General features: G+C 45.8%; 1 protein-coding gene across 1 annotated transcript; it reads left to right on the top strand.

Moving 5' to 3' along the window:
* Positions 1-7808: 7808 nt before the first annotated feature.
* bicc2 (bicaudal C homolog 2) lies at positions 7809-18848 on the top strand. Its single transcript, XM_071398571.1, has 19 exons — positions 7809-8195; positions 9647-9693; positions 10121-10190; positions 10376-10455; positions 10552-10713; positions 10884-10937; positions 11045-11239; positions 11850-12122; positions 12277-12408; positions 12777-12966; positions 13059-13198; positions 13648-13832; positions 14331-14526; positions 14953-14992; positions 16259-16422; positions 17179-17398; positions 17654-17817; positions 18019-18118; positions 18236-18848. Exons 1-19 carry the CDS (start codon positions 7835-7837, stop codon positions 18364-18366), a joined length of 2904 nt encoding a protein of 967 aa, XP_071254672.1. The 5' UTR covers positions 7809-7834; the 3' UTR covers positions 18367-18848.
* The last annotated feature ends 549 nt before the right edge of the window (positions 18849-19397 follow it).

Genomic DNA, 19397 nt, shown 5'->3' with positions numbered 1-19397 from the left:
TACAATAGTGCATCTAACTCTTTTAAGGGGGGGGGGTTAGAAGGATTACTTTATCCTATCCTAGGTATTCCTTAAAGAGGTGGGGTTTCAGGTGTCTCCTGAAAGATGACGGTCAATCACCCTCGGTCTGGGGCTCCATGCAAGATCTCACCTCGTGGGGCATCAATGATCATGAGGAATGTGAGGGATCAGCCCAGAACTACACGGCAGGACCTGGTCAATGACCTGAAGAGAGCTGGGACCACAGTCTCAAAGAAAACCATTAGTAACACACTACGCCGTCATGGATTAAAATCCTGCAGTGCACGCAAGGTCCCCCTGCTCAAGCCAGCGCATGTCCAGGCCCGTCTGAAGTTTCCAATGACCATCTGGATGATCCAGAGGAGGAATGGGAGAAGGTCATGTGGTCTGATGAGACAAAAATAGAGCTTTTTGCTCTAAACTCCACTCGCCGTGTTTGGAGGAATAGAAGGATGAGTACAACCCCAAGAACACCATCCCAACCGTGAAGCATGGAGGTGGAAACATCATTCTTTGGGGATGCTTTTCTGCAAAGGGGACAGGACGACTGCACCGTATTGAAGGGAGGATGGATGGGGCCATGTATCGCGAGATCTTGACCAACAACCTCCTTCCCTCAGTAAGAGCATTGAAGATGGGTCGTGGCTGGGTCTTCCAGCATGACAACGACCCGAAACACACAGCCAGGGCAACTAAGGAGTGGCTCCGTAAGAAGCATCTCAAGGTCCTGGAGTGGCCTAGCCAGTCTCCAGACCTGAACCCAATAGAAAATCTTTGGAGGGAGCCGAAAGTCCGTATTGCCCAGCGACAGCCCCGAAACCTGAAGGATCTGGAGAAGGTCTGTATGGAGGAGTGGGCCAAAATCCCTGCTGCAGTGTGTGCAAACCTGGTCAAGAACTACAGGAAACGTATGATCTCTGTAATTGCAAACTAAGGTTTCTGTACCAAATATTCAGTTCTGCTTTTCTGATGTATCAAATACTTATGTCATGCAATAAAATGCAAATTAATTAATTAAAAATCATACAATGTGATTTTCTGGATTTTTGTTTTAGATTCATTCTCTCACAGTTGAAGTGTACCTATGATAAAAATTACAGACCTCTACATGCTTTGTAAGTAGGAAAACCTGCAAAATTGTCAGTGTATCAAATACTTGTTCTCCCCACTGTATATAGGGCAGCAGCTTCTAAGGCTTAGGATTGAGTAACTGGGTGGTAGCCGGCTAGTGATGGCTATTTAACAGTATGATGGCGTTGAGATAGATGCTGTTTTTCAGTCTCTCGGTCCCAGCTTTGATGCACCTGTACTGACCTTGCCTTCTGAATGATAGCGGGGTGAACAGGCCGTGGCTCGGGTGGTTGATGTCCTTGATGATCTTTTTGGCCTTCCTGTGACATTGGGTGCTGTAGGTGTCCTGGAGGGCAGGCAGTGTGTCCCTGGGGATGCGCTGGGCAGACCGCACCACCCTCTGGAGAGCCCTGCGGTTGCGGGCGGTGCAGTTGCCGTACCAGGCGGTGATACAGCCCGACAGGATGTTCTCAATTGTGCATCTGTAAAAGTTTGTGAAAGTCTTAGGGGCCAAGCCGAATTTCTTCAATCTCCTGAGGTTGAAGAGGCGCTGTTGCGCCTTCTTCACTTCACTGTCTGTGTGGGTGGACCATTTCAGATTGCCAGTGACGTATACGCCGTGGAAGTTGAAGCTTTCCACCTTCACTGCGGTCCCGTCAATGTGGATAGGAGCGTGCTCCCTCTGCTGTTTCCTGAAGTCCACAATCAGCTCCTTTGTTTTGTTGACGTTAAGGGAGAGGTTATTTTCCTTGCACCACTCCGCCAGGGCCCTCAGCTCCTCCCTGTGGGCTGTCTCATTGTTGGTCATCAGGCCTACTACTGTTGTCGTCTGCAAACTTGATGATTGAGTTGGAGTCGTGTATGGACACGCAGTTATCGGTGAACAGGGAGTACAGGAGGGGACTGAGTACGCACCCTTGTGGGGCCCCTGTGTTGAGGATCAGCGAAGTGGAGGTGTTGTTTCCTACCTTCACCACCTGGGGGCGACCCGTCAGGAAGTCCAGGACCCAGTTGCACAGGGCAGGGTTCAGACCCAGGGCCCAAGCTTAATGATGAGTTTGGAGGGTACAGTGGTGTTGAAGGCTGAGCTATAGTCAATTAACAGTATTCTGATGTACGTATTCCTCTTGTCCAGAGGGGATACGGCAGTGTGCAGTGCGATGGCGATTGCATCGTCTGTGGATCTATTGGGGCGGTAAGAAAATTGAAGTGGGTCTAGGGTGTCAGGTAAGGTAGAGGTGATATAATCCTTAACTAATCTCTCAAAGCACTTCATGATGACAGAAGTGAGTGTTACAGTGCGATAGTCATTTAGTTCAGTTACCTTTGCTTTCTTGGGTACAGGAACAATGATGGACATCTTGAAGCAAGTGAGGACAGCAGACTAGGATAGAGAGAGATTGAATATGTCCGTAAACACTCCAGCAAGCTGGTCTGCGCATGCTCTGAGGACGAGGCTAGGGATGCCGTCTGGGCCGGCAGCCTTGTGAGGGTTAACACGCTTAAATGTCTTACTCACGTCTGCCACGGAGAACGAGAGCCCACAGTCCTTGGGAGCGGGCCGCGTCGGTGGCACTGCGTTATCTTCAAGGCGGGCGAAGAAGGTGTTTAGCTTGACGTTGGTGTCCGCGACGTGGATGGTTTTCCCTTTGTAATCGGTGATTGTCTGTAGACCCTGCCACATACGTCTCGTGGCTGAGCCGTAGAATTGCGACTCCACTTTGTCTCTATACTGACGTTTTGCCTGTTTGATTGCCTTGCGGAGGGAATAACTAAACTGTTTGTATTCAACCGTATTCCCAGTCACCTTGCCGTGGTTAAACGCATTATTTAGCGCTTTTAGTTTTGCGCGAATGCTGCCATCTTTCCACAGTTTGTGGTTTGGGTAGGTTTTAATAGTCACAGTTGGAACAACATCCCCTATACACTTCCTGATGAATTCAGTCACCGTGTCCATGTTTACATGTTATTCTCAGAGGCTACCCGAAACATATACCTGTCCGCATGATCAAAACAATCTGTATACACGGTACCGAGTCAATGTGTGGGGGTAGAGATTAGTCAAAGTAATTGAGGTAATATGTACATGTAGGTAGGGGTAAAATGACTATGCATTGATAATAAACAGCGAGTAGCAGCAGGGTGTAACGTCTTTCGTCGGTAGAAGGAGAGGAGGACCAAAGCGCAGCGCGTATCCATAATTTATTAGAATACTTCTCAATATGAACAAAAACAATAAACAGACGAAAAACCAACGAAGCTACAATCCCGAACTAGTGAACACAGAAAAAAACAGGAACAATCACCCACAAACCAACAGTGAAAACAGGCTACCTTAATATGGTTCCCAACCAGAGACAATGCAAAACACCTGCCTCTGATTGAGAACCATATCAGGCCAAATGACAAACCTCAACATAGAAACACATAACATAGACTGCCCACCCCAACTCACACCCTGACCATACTAACTAAAGACAAAAACAAAGGAAAATAAAGGTCAGAACGTGACACAGGGTGGCTTGAGTCCGGCAATTTTTAGGGCCTTCCTCTGACACTGCCTGGTATAGAGGTCCTGGATGGCAGGAAGCTTGGCCCCAATAATATACTGGGCCGTACGCACTAACTTCTGTAGCGCCTTGCGGTTGGAGGCCGAGCAGTTGCCATACCAGGCGGTGATGCAACCAGTCAGGCTGCTCTCGATGGTCCAGCTGTAGAACTTTTTGAGGATCTGAGGACCCATGTCAAATCTTTTCAATTTCCTGAGGGGTAATAGGCGTTGTTGTACCTTCTTCACGACTGTTTGGACCATGTTAGTTTGTTGGTGATGTGGACTCCAAGGAACTTGAAGCTCTCAACCTGCTCCACTACAGCCCCGTCGATGAGAATGGGTGTGTTCTTGGCCCTCCTTTTCCTGTAGTCCACGATCATCTCCTTTGTCTTGATCACGTTGAGGGAGAGGTTGTTGTCCTGGCACCACACTGCCAGGTCTCTGACCCCCTCCCTATAGGCTGTCTCATCGTTGTCGGTGATCAGGCCTACCACCGTTGTGTCATTGGGAAACTTAATGATGGCGTTGGAGTCGTGCTTGGCTGTATTTGTTTGTCTGATTTCGAGGCACAACTCGTGTAACATATGAAATACAGTGAGCTCCAACAGTATTGGGACAGTGACATTTTTGTTGTTGTTGTTTTGCCTCTGTACTCCAGTACTCCAGAAATGATACAATGACTACGAAGTTAAAGTTCAGACTGTCAGCTTTAATTTAAGGGGTATTTTCATTCATATCGGGAGAACCGTTTAGAAATTACAGCACTTTTTGTACCTAGTCACCCCTTTTTATGGGACCAAAAGAATTGGGACAAATTCACTTATGTATATTAAAGTAGTCAAAAGTGTAATATTTGGTCCCATATTCCTAGCACGCAATGATTACATCAAGCGTGTGACTCTACAAACTTGTTGGATGCATTTGCTGTTTGTTTGGTTGTGTTTCAGATTATTTCGTGCCCAATAGAAATGTATGGATAAATAATGTATTGTGCCATTTTGGTGTTGCTTTTATTTAACATAATATTAGAGTATGTTTCTAATCCTTAAGAGTCTATTGACGTGCCCATGCGTCAGTCTAAGTAACATAATAATCCCCGCCAAAATCCGTCAGTTTAAGCTAGATATATCATGTTGGCCTTCCGCATCTGCGACTGAAGGTGGCCGAGCTACAGCAGTGTTTGTCAAACCATGAGACATCCCAAAAATTGGTCTTTTCACAAAAACCTCTGGAAACTGTTATGACCACTCTATGGAAAGGGGATATACTCATGAACATGATGGTGTTTGCCGTCTTTGCTCTAACACCCCCGCTAGTGTCACGGGACTCGTTTGAAAGTATGGAGGGAACTTTGTGGCAACAAAAAGAAGGGGTTAAATATGTGTCCAAAAAAAACTAATATGTTTCTTATATCTCCTAGATATAGGACAGACTTCAAAACCATATTCCTTATGACTTCTTTTTTTTACAGTCTTTTCTTCCTATCAATGTGTTATTCACTGCATTTCTATGTGCTATAACAGTAAAGGCCAAATTCAATATTTTATTAAATTAAATGTTTGTATATACTGTATATATATATTTTTTATACTTAAAGGCGTCCTAAACTTCTAAATCAAATAGCTAAATGATCCATGCTAGGATCATCTTAAAACAATTCCAGATGTTAGCTTAGTAAGCCCCCCCAACACAACAGCTTAGACTTTTAGAGTCTCTATTTGATCCCCTCGCCACTCTTGAAGTCGCCCTCTGGGAGTGTCCTCAGCAACAGTAACAACGGAGGGCCCTCTGAGTGAGTTGGTCGGAGCTAGGGGCTGGTTCGAGATTCACCGATTGTTAACACTTCTCACCACTTGCTTCCTGGATGTCTCTGAGAGCTGTGCCTGTTGCAGCCTGATGACCTTGCTGGCCTCCTTCACCACCCTGTCTAGCCTGTTTTTGTCGCCTACATTAAGATTGCCAAACCAGGCCACCATCGAAAACATCAACATGGATACAATAAAACTCCTGCAAAACAGTGTCGTCATTGTCTAGCTGACATTAAACGAGTTTAATTTAATTTAGTCCCTGCTGTCCCTATTTTACAAATGTGGTCTTGTTTGTGTGCGGAGGTCATTTAGAATAATAGCCATACATGCAAAGGATGATATTGCGTATTTCTACCTTTCTGTACCTATTCAGGATACATCGCCATGACGAGAATGACATTCATATCCATAAGTAGCATTTACAGATCAAGGACGCATGATGTAATTCCGTTACCGTAACTCTGTTACCGGGTGTAAATCCACTTCACTTACTGTAATTCAATAACCAAACATTAGTTTTTTTTTCCAAACTCAAGTTGTCATGTCAAAGCTGACACCCGATTCTTTCGGCAGATACCTTTTGAATCTTAATTCGGGGGCAGATATTTAACAGACTTTTTGGAACACACACACACACACACACACGCACGCACACACACACACACACACACACACACACACACACACACACACACACACACACACACACACACACACACACACACACACACACACACACACACACACACACACACACACACACACACACACACACACACACACACACACACACACACACACACACACACACACACACACACACACACACACAGAAACATAAAAACACACCCACACACGCATAGTGCATGCATGTCATAATTTTGCAGGTGTTAGTGTCTGACACATACAAAGGGCTCATTCCTGAACACTGGGTCTCCTGGCAGGGATTAGGGACCCTTGGAAACAACAGGCCCCTTGGCCCTAGGATACAGGTGTGGTGGTTAGCTTTTCTCTTTGCTGCTGTTCCAGGGTTAACAGTGACGCACCATTCTTACTGGAAGACGCTCATGCTCTTTCACAGAGTTGCAGAGGAGCTGGAACTGTGAAGTCAAGTTTAATCTAACTTAAAATCAACGAGTTATAAATCCTTGTAACCAGACAGTTTCCATGGGGATGATGTACGTCAGAGTTGCCTAGTTTTCCTCAGGCGAATCATCCTAGTTTGAACCTTTTACTGCAGTGGGCTAAAATCAGGGTCACACAGTGTTTCTTGGTAGTCTTAAACAAATCTACTTTGAAACAAAACTATACACCTCACTCACATGGTTATGGGCTTAAAAAAAATAAGAAACCTGTACCGTGTCAGATATAGAGAATTTTGAGTATGCATCCCAATACTACACTTTATATACAGTACCAGTCATCAGTTTGGACACACCTACTCATTCCAGGGTATTTCTTTATTTTGACTATTTTATACATTGCAGAATAATAGTGAAGACATGAAAACTATAAAATAACACATATGGAATCATGTAGTAACCACATAAGTGTTTAACAAATCATCTTGGTTTTACCCCTGTTTGAGTTCTGAAGTTTGTCTCCTGTGACTCTGTTTTTGGGGATGGAGATTGGGGGACAGGGAAAAGGGCAGGTAGCGGCATGAAATGCAGTGGGGATTTTTCCTATTTTTGTCACTTTTCTCTTTTCTTTACCCATCTTTCCTCTGTGCTGAAGTTTATGACTTTCTCACCGCCTGCTTGTTCGTAAACAAACAGGTTGCCAGGCAACTCTGGCAAACAGAGCTGGAGCTGGTTGTTAGCGGAGCGGCTCTTTTATCCCCAGCATTGTTCCTCAACGCCCAGGTCCCCCCATCCCTCCCACCCCTCAACCTTCCCCAACCAGTCCCTACACCCATCCAAACCCCCTGACCCCCCCCATCTCAGGAATCTCAAGCCCTCTTCCTCTCATTCAGGTTTCGGGGGGACCCTCAGTACAAGAGGTGGCACTTTGGGTTCACTTCATTTCTGTAGAAAAATGCATCTCTGATCAGGATGGAATGTGTGTGTCTGCTTGCCTATGTATAGTTGGTATTCAAAGGTCTTCTGACGTTGTCTGTGTTGCCAGTGTCATATCCTCAAAGTAGGACATCTGGATTAGTGCATAGAGTATTATTATAACCCCTCTTATGAGCCACCTATGCCCCTCCTCATGTTCTATCTATGGCCTATTGAAATGTGTGTGTGTGTGTGTGAGAGAGAGTATTGTGTGTGTGTGTGGAGGCGGGGATGTAAGGGGGGCTATGGGGGGCAGAGGGGGTGTTTCTCTCCCGTTGTCTCTCTCTCCGTCTCCTTGGACACACTGACAGATTCTCAGTCTTACTATGGCCACCACAACGGAGGAAAGGTCTCCTCTCCCTACCCAGATAGAACCACACAGACCCGGCCCAGAACCCATCCTGAGCCAGCTAGAACAATACCAGCCTCACCTAGAACCAAGACTAGAATGTAGTCTAGAACCCAGTCCTGGACCCATCCTAAACCAGGACCAGACTCTATCTCAGACCCCTTTTCCTTCCCCATCCCCGTCCCACCGCGACAGAGAGGAAGAGGAGGATGAGGACGAGGAGGAAGGAGGTAACTCCGGACCAGGACCAGAGCCTGTGGTAGGTGAACATTCGGACCCGGAATGGGTTGAGGAGAGATTCCGTATCGATAGGAAGAAACTGGAGACCATGCTGTATGGTAAGTTTGCTGAACAGGTGAGACTTGGTCTTGTGGTTATGCATTGACTTCCAGTGTGGTCATAAATTGACCAAGATTGAATCGCGATAGTGCGTTCCATAAATTCGTACGGTTACCTGAGTTGACTCAGAAAAACGTTTGACTTCACAGTACATTAATTGTAATGCTGTCCACGGTTCTTCTGCATAATGTGAATCCTGAGAAGCTCTTAGCATCTGTCTGGCACAGCACCTACGTATATAATTGCCAGGTCATTAAGCAGCTGTCGTCATTGTTGTTAAGCATGGTTAAAGTTTCTGCCTTGATGATTTATGAGATAAGGTTGCTTGTGCATTCACAGGCGTGAGGCTCAGTTGCTGTAGTATCATCATTCCCATTCTGTCATGACAATAGTGTGGAGGTGTCTGTCTCTGTTGGGTATCAGTGCAGAGGCAGGTCTGTGGCAAACTTCCTCCCCTGTGTTACAGTGGAAACTCTGACAGGAGTAGTGAATTAGAGGCTGTTACTTCTCTCCCTCAGCCTTGATGTGGAAGAATCTGAGTATCTGAGCGGCTTCATGTTGTTCATAGAGTGTGTGTGTGTGTGTGTGTGTGTGTGTGTGTGTGTGTGTGTGTGTGTGTGTGTGTGTGTGTGTGTGTGTGTGTGTGTGTGTGTGTGTGTGTGTGTGTGTGTGTGTGTGTGTGTGTGTGTGTGTGTGTGTGTAAAAGAGAGAGAGAATGGGTGTTTGCATGGGTAGTCCTGTGAATAAGCCACGCAAATCACACTGTGCCAGCCAGCCAGTTTTTGATAAACATCATATTCTCTTTCCCCTAAGTGTTAGTTAGCATGCTGTGTTGGGACTGAGATCTGGGACGTTAGGGTGTGAATAATAACTATAGAGGGATAGGCCTCCTAGTTGTTTTCCATCAATTTATTGAGTGTGACACTGTTTGTTATTTAATTTCTGGTGGGGTAGGGGGTCCATGCGTCAGTGAAATACTTTTGACGCGATTAGCTGTCTCTGGGGCTGGCTTTTGGTGCCCCCCATTCCCTCTCTCTCCGCCCCATGCTGCTCGCTCGCCCATTCCTCGGTTTCGGGGGAGCGTAACCCATGGCGATCAGAGGACGGGGGCTTTTTATGGGGGCTCCCCCCTCACCCTGTAAATGTCATTGTGAAGCGATGGCCTTTTAAAACATGTTCACCTTCCAGCCCTCGTCCCCCCTCTTCTCTGCAAATTTCAACTCTCCCTGTTTAAATGTTGACCCTTAGATCTCACATACTTCTGTCTTTGAAGAAAAGTGTTGCTTAGACACAAGCAAACCATTAACCAGTAACCCTGTCTGATTATTGTTGATATTAGATGAATGTGTGTTTGTATATCTTTATACCTCCGATTATGTGCAATAAGTTACTCTCTCTCTACCTTTTTGTCTCTCTCTTCTTTCACTCTCATCTCTTTCTGTTTTCTCAGCCCCTAGACATGGAGAGGGACTTACAGGTGAAGAGTTCTTTGAGAGAGTAAGTATGCAGAACGAAGGTCACACTGACACTGAGAATAAAGGATGGAGATAAAATAAATCAAATGATAGGCAGACATTCATATAATGTGGGAAATAACTCACTGAAATGAAACTACATGCAATTAAAAGTCTACAGATTTACCAGAGGAAATCTGTATAGAGAACATGAAAGGTCACAGACTGACTGTCGACATTGTTTCTCAGCAATTTGTCATTGTTACGGCGGTGATGAACCTCTTTGAGATGCTAATTAAGTATTGTCTTCTCTGAATAGGACGTGTTTTGGTGTGTGTGTGTGTGTGTGTGTGTGTGGGATGTATGGACTGGTGTTACTCTCGTGGTAAAACACCTGTCTTTCGGACTCCTTCGTTTCTCTGTCTCACACACATATTGACACCTGTTTTTTCTGGCATGTTGTCTTGCAGGTGATGGTGGAAACCAACACCCAGGTGAAATGGCCATCCAAGCTGAAAATAGGAGCCAAGTCAAAGAAAGGTGATGTTACCTCTATCTGATCTAGAACACCTGACACCTCCATACTCAAACAAGCTGTCTCAATCTGTCTCAATCTCCTATACAACTTGATATTCAATATTATACAAAAGATTTAACAGAGTCTGCCTGCTACTATGTCTTTTAGATTAAATGTTTGTATCCTGTCTCTTGTATCGATAATGCAGACCCCCATGTGAAAGTGGATGGGAAAAGAGCTAATGTTCTAGAGGCCAAAAAGAAAATTCTAGAACTTTTGGAGACAAAGGTGAGTGTCCTAAACTGAAGTATAATCAAATACCTCACATGTAATTAAGTCAACTAACTAAATACAGTTAGTTAAACCCATGTTCTCCTGAGCCAGGTCAACAAGGTGACCCTGAAGATGGACGTGGCCCACACAGAACACTCCCATGTGATCGGGAAAGGGGGCGGGAACATCAAGAAGGTGATGGAGATGACATCATGCCACATCCACTTCCCCGACTCCAACCGCCACAACGTCACTGGAGAAAAGAGCAACCAGGTACTGTCTCTAAGTAACCCAGAACAGTTTCTTAGCAACTGTCTCTAATCAACCAGGTACAGCACCTTAGTAACTGGATATTGTCCCTTAGCAACCAGGTACTGCCTGTTAGTTATTGTCCTTAAGCAATCTTATTTTGTCTCTCCCCTCTCTCTGCCTCCCCTGTCCAGGTGTCCATCGCTGGGCCTGTCCAAGGGGTGGAGGCAGCCAGGAAGAGGATACGAGTCGGTGTCTCTCCATCTTAATGCATGGGTTGCCTTCATCTTTATTTTGTGCATGTGATCTATACACCATCATGACCTCTCACCCTTCCCTCTTCTGTGTCCCTCAGGACCTTCAGCCGCTGGTGTTGACCTTTGACCTACCAGTGACCCTGGTGTCCCAGGCCCTGCCGGACGCTGCGTCGCCGGTCATCCAGCAGGTGGCGCAGGCTCTGGGGGTCAGTGTGAGCTTTAGGGCCCAGCCCAGACTGTACAGCAGCTGCTGTGTGGTTAGAGCACTGCAGGGCAATTCCGCCGCCATCAAGGTCAGTGGAACACAGATGTACTGAGAGCCACACACACACACACACACACACACACACACACACACACACACACACACACACACACACACACACACACACACACACACACACACACACACACACACACACACACACACACACACACACACTTACTTTCATAAAGAGAAACCTCCACTTGAAATAGAATATTAATTTAATATGATTCTATATATGCACACATTCTCTCTCTCTATCTCTCTCTCCCTCTGTCTCTGTCTCTCTCTCTCTCTGTCTCTCTCTCTCTCTCTGTCTCTGTCTCTCTCAGTCTCTCTCTGTCTCTGTCTCTCTCTCTCTCTCTCTGTCTCTGTCTCTGTCTCTCTCTCTCTCTCCCTCTGTCTCTCTCTCTCAATTCAATTTCAATTCAATTTCAATTTCAGGGGCTTTATTGGCATGGGAAACATATGTCTACATTGCCAAAGCAAGTGAAACAGATAATAAACAAAAGTGAAATAAACAATAAAAAATGTACAGTAAACATTAAACACACAAAAGTTTCAAAAGAATAAAGACATTTCAAATGTCATATTATGTCTCTCTCCTTCTCTCTCTCTCTCCCTCTGAACCCTAACAGAAGGCAGTGTGTGTGCTGATGGAGCTGCTGCTGGGGTCAGAGCTCGGGGCTGGGGGTCAGGGTGGGGTCATGGGGGTGGTCAGCACCCAGCTGGACGTGACCTCCCAGCAGCACCTCTTCCTGCTGGGGCAGAACGGAGCCCACTTCATGGGGGTCATGCACCAGACCCAGACCCAGATAGTTCTGCCAGACCTCAGCGCCCCACAGAACCCCCCCTCGCTGCTCATCCAGGGAAGCCCAGACGGAGTGTGTCTGGCCAGGCAGCAACTCATGGTGAGGAGCGGTCAAAGTTGACGTTTTTATTTTGATTGATTATTTGATTCAACCAGACAGACAATTAGATTACAGGTAAAAGTGGAACCTTGTTCACTGTGGAGAGTTTTCTAAGAGAGGACCCGTAAGAAAACCCTCTGTTGTCGTTCTACAGGACTGTCTGCCTGTGTGTCTGATGTTTGACATGCGTGAGGATGGGGAGGCAGACCCTCGTAAACTGGCTCAGATGATGCAGAGTCTGGGGGTCTTCATCAGCGTCAAACCCAAAGTCAAACAGACTGCCAAGGTACAATAGTGCTATAGCAAGTGTTATGGTCAAATTATTGCTAAATGTTTGGTACTTTAGTGTCTGATGAAGCACTGTACTGTGTTGGACTATATTTCCTGGTTTGTATGACATGGGGAGAATCTCAATTGCATACTCAATTGCATACTCCTCTTTCCTCGCCTCCTTCTCAAAATCCCTTGGATGAGAAAGCGGTCCCTCCCCTCTGACCATCGCCTCCAATGGGTTTTGAGAAGGAGGAGGGGAGAGAGGAGAGAGGATAGAGGACATGAGGAGTATGCAATTGAGATTCTCCCATTGTTTTGTGTGTTGGACTACATTTCCTGGTTCGTATGACATGGTGTTGTGTATTGGACTACATTTCCCAGTCAGTGGTGGTAAAGGGTCTGGAGAGGAACATCTCCAGTCTGTACGAGGCTCGGAGGCTGCTGCTAGGGCTGGAGTCCAGCGAGGTCGCCATGACAGCCAAGATAAACTCTGACCCTAGGTTGGCCGGCAACGGGCTGACCAACTACTGGCTCAACATGCTGCTGCAGCAACTCCGCCTCTCCGACCATGGTGTGTGTGTGTGTGTTAGTGTCTTTTCATTTACGTATCACTGTTTTCACCTGTCCTATTCTAATCTCTAATCTGATCTCCATTTGTTTTAGGCTCAGTGCCCACCACTGAGGCTGTGATTGGCTCTTTTTCCCAATCTAAACCCCACCCGTCACCTCCACCAGGCCTGACTCCGCCCTCTGAGGACGTGAGGATGGGACTGAAGGGGAAAGAGAGCAGGCAACTGGAGAAGGTGTGGAGAGATCGGGACACCGTCAGATCCCAGTATTAATCCATATAACTAACATGCAACACTACAAAAAACAACCACATTTACACCTCTCGTTTTAGACTCTGTGAAGTACTGTGAGAATTTGAGAGAGTGAGCGATATAATGGATTGATACCACAGGAGGCTGTTGAGGGGAGGACTGCTCATAATAATCACTGGAACGGAGTGTATGGAATGGTATCAAACACATAGAAACTATTTGTTTGATGAGTTCAATTCCATTCCATTGATTCCGTTCCAGCCATTACTATGCGCCTGTCCTCGCCAATTAAGGTGCCACCAACCCCCTGCGATTGATATAGTAGTAAGGCGTTTCCCTGCAGGGCATTTGATTCTGCAGTTGTCCTAAGGGTGGTGCTATTGGATCAGTAGGATCAGGTTTGACCAATGAGATCACCTCTGTTTACCCAGATCCCAGAAAACGAGGATCCGTCCGGCCTGTCCGACGAGGACGAGAGCCCTGGTTCGATGACATCAGAGCTGAGTGATGTCATGAGCCAGGTCAGGATGATGAGTCGGAGGAGCAGCCTCCAGGGTCCTGAAGTGTGCAGGTTCCTCAACCAGGGGAGACGCCACTCAACAGGCCAGGTCATGAGGTGAACACATTCACACTAGGGAGTGTACTGTGACATTAAGTTGTTCCTAGACACAATGGGTGAGGTTAGGATTTTGGTTGGATGGGCCCAAATATCTGTGGATTTGATCTTAGATAGGAGCCCCTGTTTTTTTCAGAAGGGAATGAAAAACTATAAAACAAAACATTTGCATTTTTATCTTAATTTAGTAGATGTTTAGCCTTTTGTTCTGCTGTTTTTTAATATTGCCTCTGGAAAATAACAAGAGAATTTGGAACCGCAGGGTTATTTTTTGCAGTTTAGCAACACTCGTTCTAAATAATAATGTCAGAAAGGTACAGGTATTGCATTTATTCATTCCCTCTCACCAGTATCATGTCTCAATGTTCCTTACTGCCCTTGGATTAGTTGAGAGAGCTACTTGGCTAAGTGAGTCCTACAAAACAGCTTTCACACTCTGTGGCTCAGACCTGACCTCTCAGACCTGACCTTGGTCTCGCTGCCGCTGCTCTGTTGCAGACTGTTGGACGGAGAGATGGAGGGAGGACGGCGTGAGAGACGCAACAGCCTGAGAGAGATGGAGGGAGGGAGGGGTGATAGTAGACGGAACAGCCTGAGAGAGATTGGGGGAGAGAGGAGTGACACTAGACGGAACAGCCTGATGAGGGATTTGACTCCGACTCAGGACACTCTCACTGATGTGTCAAGGAACGAGGTGAGACTCCCTCTGATTTCAAATGATTTGTTAACAGGTTTGTTGCAGCTAGAACTTAAAAAAAACCTGAATGAGAAATATAGAGGAGTATATTATGTGTCACACGGTGTGACTTTGTAGACTGTCTCACCAACTGATTTGACCTCTTTCTTTGAGTCTTACAAAATCAAATTTTAAGAATTTGTGTTTGTGGTAGTTGTTGTTTTTGCCCTTATTTGTCCACTTGGTGCCCCTGAACCAAAGGTTACCGTGGGGATAACATGTTTATCTCCGCGGTAATGGCAGGACGCGCTAGGTCAAGTCATCTTCTGTTCTCTCAGTAAATCAGCCCCCCCCCCCCCCCCCAAGGACACATCATTTACAGAACATAACTGAATTTTCCTCCTTTATTTTACTGGCTTTGTCCACCTTTTCCTGTTTCTGCAGGATTATGACTATGAGATGAAGAAACTGCTGGCAACTAGAGGTTAGACCTTTTTAAATGCTTCTGCCTTGTTGTGTGATCAGATGCCCAGCTCATTAAAAACATCATTTTGGTTTGTCCAGGGTTCAGTCACACAGAAAGGTATTTTTGGACCTGCAGAGGAGTCCTTCCAAGAGGGACCCATTTAGCAGCTGCACCTGGCCAAATTAGCTTTCATCGCATATCATTGGGATGGGTCACTTGCCACTGTCTGTTATTGAGAGACGAGGCAGCTCGTGTTTGTTATTCAGATCAGTGACGGAGGGAACCCATTAATGAGCCAGAGCCTTGAGAGAGAGGACCTATTTACGTGCTGCACATTGCCAGAGAGGTGATGGAGGGGATGCACTTATGGGCTGCGCCGTGCCAAAGTTAGATAGAGGATCATTGCTACTCCCACTGAATGTACACACTCTGGTGTCTGATACACTGTCTCAGCCACACAATCACACATGCACGCACACACACACACACACACACACACACACACACACACACACACACACACACACACACACACACACACACACACACACACACACACACACACACACACACACACACACACACACACACACTCTCTTTACCATCATTCAAAATGAGGGATATTCTGAGGATCTTTAGCCAAATGGTTCTAAATTCCCTCAGTGTTGCTTTATGGGATTATGAATTAGCAGTTTGAATGAGCCATCTGCCTCGTGGTCATTACGATACTCATGTGTCTATCTATGAGAGCTAGACACACACACACACGTGCGCACGCACACACACACCGTTTTTTTTTTACACATCACACACTCCTACATGGATCCTGTAATACACACTCTCACACTAATTTCAATGTGTTTAGCGTCTATGCCTATGAGATTCTTCATTAAGTATTATGTATCAGTGCAATTAAACACTGTTAAATGAAATACAATTAAACACTGTTCTCTGTCTGCATTATTCAACACCTGACAACCACGGCTTACCAATTAAACCACTGTGTCTGCTTGTGAGTGATTTATATTTATAACTTGGTGTGTATGTTTCTTAGAGTAAGTTATGTGTGTGTTTGTTTTTGTGTGTGTCCATCTGATCTGTCTATGGCTGCGTTTACACAGGCAGTCTAATTCTGATATTTTGCCAATAACTGGTCATTTGAACAATCAGATCAGATCAGATCTTGAGCCAATAATTTGTCCCAAAAAAATCAGAATGGGGCGTCCTGTGTTAACGCAGCCTACGTGTGTGTGTGTGAGATGTATTTTATCTCTACTCTCCCAGCCATGCAGAGGAATCCGGTGGTGACAGAGGTTCGGACCCCCACTGATACCTGGAGTGGTCTGGGCTTCTCTAAGTCCATGCCTGCCGAGGCTGTTAAGGAGCTACGCAACGTCAGCCGACGCAGCTACAAACCTTACCTGGCAAACACTGGCCAACAACAACAGGTACAACTGCTAATATCTTACCTGTACTAGAATCCCTATAAACCCTACCTGACAAACCCTGGATAGCAACAGGTACAGCTCACCTTACTAGCTACTATTAGCTTAGCTGGGGAAAATTGGCCCGAATGGTTTAAACCAGCATTAAACCAGCATCACCTGTGATGCTATTTCACCTGTACTAGGGTTATCATCTTACCTGCTTTTACATCAACCAACGATCCATTTTCAATGGGCTGTATTGGTGACCTGTCCTCTTGGTTTATCAGCCGTCAAGCAGCTGGCCTCGCTAAATGCTCTGTGGACAGCCACTGAACACCACGCTAATTTGGGTTAACAGATACGAGTGGGAACTGTCTGATGACTTCTGTGTTGTTCTGCGCCAGGGGATTTAGGAGTGCGTATCTGTGTTCCGCCTGATTATTTTTTTTTTTGCGAGCTTGGAGAGGCATTGAGCTGGGTGTGAGTTTGTTTAGGAATATGATTATTCTCAGTGTTATTTGGCTCGACTGGTTTTCCTGCACTGAGAAATGCCAAGAGCCGGAGAGAAACTGTGAGCACCAATTACCACCCTGTCTCATCCACTCATCCTCAGGGAGGGAGAGAGGAGAGAGTGAGTGAGAGAGGGGGTTGGAGGAAAAGTGAGGAACAAAGCGAAGGGAGTATAAACAAGCGGAATATATGCAATTAAACCCCATCTCTCCCCCATCCTCTCTCCCACTATTTTCTGCCTTTTGCTCTCTCTCTCTCTCCATGTAGACATGGGGCCCGCAGAATGCAAAGGAAAAAGTGTCCAATGGCAGTAATTCAGAGAACTGGCGTGACAGACGTGGATCATCCTCTTCATTCTCCCCCATTTTCCCTTCTCCATCTTCCTCCTCCTCTTCCTCCCCCTCTAACTTCTCCTCTTCCTTCTCCTCCACGTCGTCCTTCCCGGCATTTGCGTCTTCAACAAACAGACCCCGAACCGATAAAACCTGTACGTTTCTTTGTGTGTCTCTTAACAGAGAGGGTGTGTCTACAAAGACAACTTTGAATTAAATGCAATTCCAATGTCTGGCTGATCTTCAATGTAGTCAGTATCAAAGCTGTGCTTTAAATGTCTTCCATCTGAGAGCTATAGAAAGATGTGAGAGAGACTTTGTCATGCTTTCTGTCGTAACTGTTCCTTCTGTCACTCCCCTACTCTCCCCATTCCTCCCTGACCTCTTCACCTTTGACCTCTGACCCCTAGCGGAGAGCTTCCTGAGCTGCAGTAACTACTTTGAGTGCATGTCCTCTGTGAGGGCGTTGACTGCTAGCCAGCGGAGCTCCTCCCCCCAGCCTACAGACGATCTCCCAGAGCTCCTGAGCCAGCTCGGTATGGGGAAGTACGTCGACGTGTTCCAACAGCAAGAGGTACAGACAGACAACTAGCGCCCCCTGGGGCATAGGAGTAACACATTCACAGAGAAACAGGTCATTCCTCTATCTGTTGAAGTAGCCTACATAGGCAGGACTGGCTAAGATGTTTTCAGTGGCACAGAGGATGACTCAATGAGCATCCAGTCATCTATGTACTGTCTGAGTAACTGTGTTTTCATGCCCCTATTTCTGCAGATTGATTTCCAGACTTTCCTGACTCTGTCTGACGAGGATCTGAAAGAGGTGGGAGTGTCCACGTTTGGAGCGAGAAGGAAGATGTTACTGGCCATCTCAGGTGAGTGATCGGTAAACACCATATAAAACCAACACACTTTTTTAATGGGGACACCTTATGTATAGATCATCTCTCTCTCTCTCTTTTCTCTCTCTCTCCATCCATCCATACATCCAGACCTAAACAAAAGCAAAAGGAAACTGTCAGAGACGTCTGCTGTGAAGCCAGGTTACCTAGAAGGTGGGGCAAGTGGCCGGCTCCCACGAATCATAGATGAGGACACCGCTGCTCAAAGAAACCACTGGTGAACCCCACACAACATTGCCTAACCTGGGTAGAACTGCCTGTAAAAACAGATCCCCGATCAGATTGGCTTCCACATATACTAACCTTGGTGGCAAACCCAAAAATGACTTTAGATCAGTGTCGAGGGGCAATTTCATCCTACTGCCATGCCCTACACCAGCAGCCTTTACCCAAAGCCTGTCCCAACAACCTCGAGACCAGAGGGACCCTAGCATTGGGAAGCCTCCAGTATTGTCTAAAGGAACGCTGAGCATTCATACAAACTATGTGACTGTGTGGACTGTCACAGACATTCTCTCTTCTCTATTGGCCTCTCTTCTCCCCAGATAGTGCCTTATGCAAGCATGTGTTCCACTACTCTGTGTGTTGCGGGTTGAAGTCCACTGTTAACCACATATATGCATTGTACATAAACCTACAAGGGAAAAATGAGAATGTATGATGATATTATTTAGAGATGATTATTAAACGTTTCCAAAAACTTGCCGCCTCTTTTTTTTTTACCCGAGGACTCAACCAATTGATCTGAATTAAAACCTTCGTTGGAATGACCTGTATGTTAGTACAGTAACTCAAATATATTTTGTAGGCCGTCATTTGCAAAATATGAATTTGTTCACTGACTTGCCTAGTTAAATAAGAAATAAAATAAAAATGTATATTGTTCCAATAAGTTAGAGGTCCATCGCTAGATGGCACTGACGTCACAAACAGTGTGCTTTTTTGTAGGTTCAAGTCACGTTCTCCACCCCTCATTATTGCGTCAATAGGCCTAATTAATTATACGTCAATTTTTAGAAGGAAATCAACCAGCAACGACAATAAATAGAGCTAGATGGAAAGCCAGGAGTTGGGTTGATGCTTTATGAACATTCTGATAATTCTTTTTTTTTTAACAAAAAAAATTCTAGCCCAACGGGATTTATTCTCGTGAGTAATGTGAAACGCCTTTCAATATTGTTTCTCCTCACCTGAGCGCACATCTAAAAGTTCCAATTACATTTATCAGCCGTTAGCAGGCGTGAAGCCATTG

The sequence above is a fragment of the Salvelinus alpinus genome, chromosome 4 (assembly GCF_045679555.1).
Source record: "Salvelinus alpinus chromosome 4, SLU_Salpinus.1, whole genome shotgun sequence".
Lineage (NCBI taxonomy): Eukaryota > Metazoa > Chordata > Actinopteri > Salmoniformes > Salmonidae > Salvelinus > Salvelinus alpinus.
Note: the sequence above shows the minus strand (reverse complement) of the source record. Positions and strands in the feature narration are given on the sequence as shown.

Excerpts from the sequence above, each read along its gene's own strand:
- bicc2 (XM_071398571.1), top strand. The coding sequence starts at position 7,835 with ATGGCCACCACAACGGAGGAAAGGTCTCCTCTCCCTACCCAGATAGAA. Across the intron at positions 10,191-10,375 it reads AGGAGCCAAGTCAAAGAAAG|ACCCCCATGTGAAAGTGGAT; the intron begins GTGATGTTACCT and ends TCGATAATGCAG. Across the intron at positions 10,938-11,044 it reads CAGCCAGGAAGAGGATACGA|GACCTTCAGCCGCTGGTGTT; the intron begins GTCGGTGTCTCT and ends TGTGTCCCTCAG.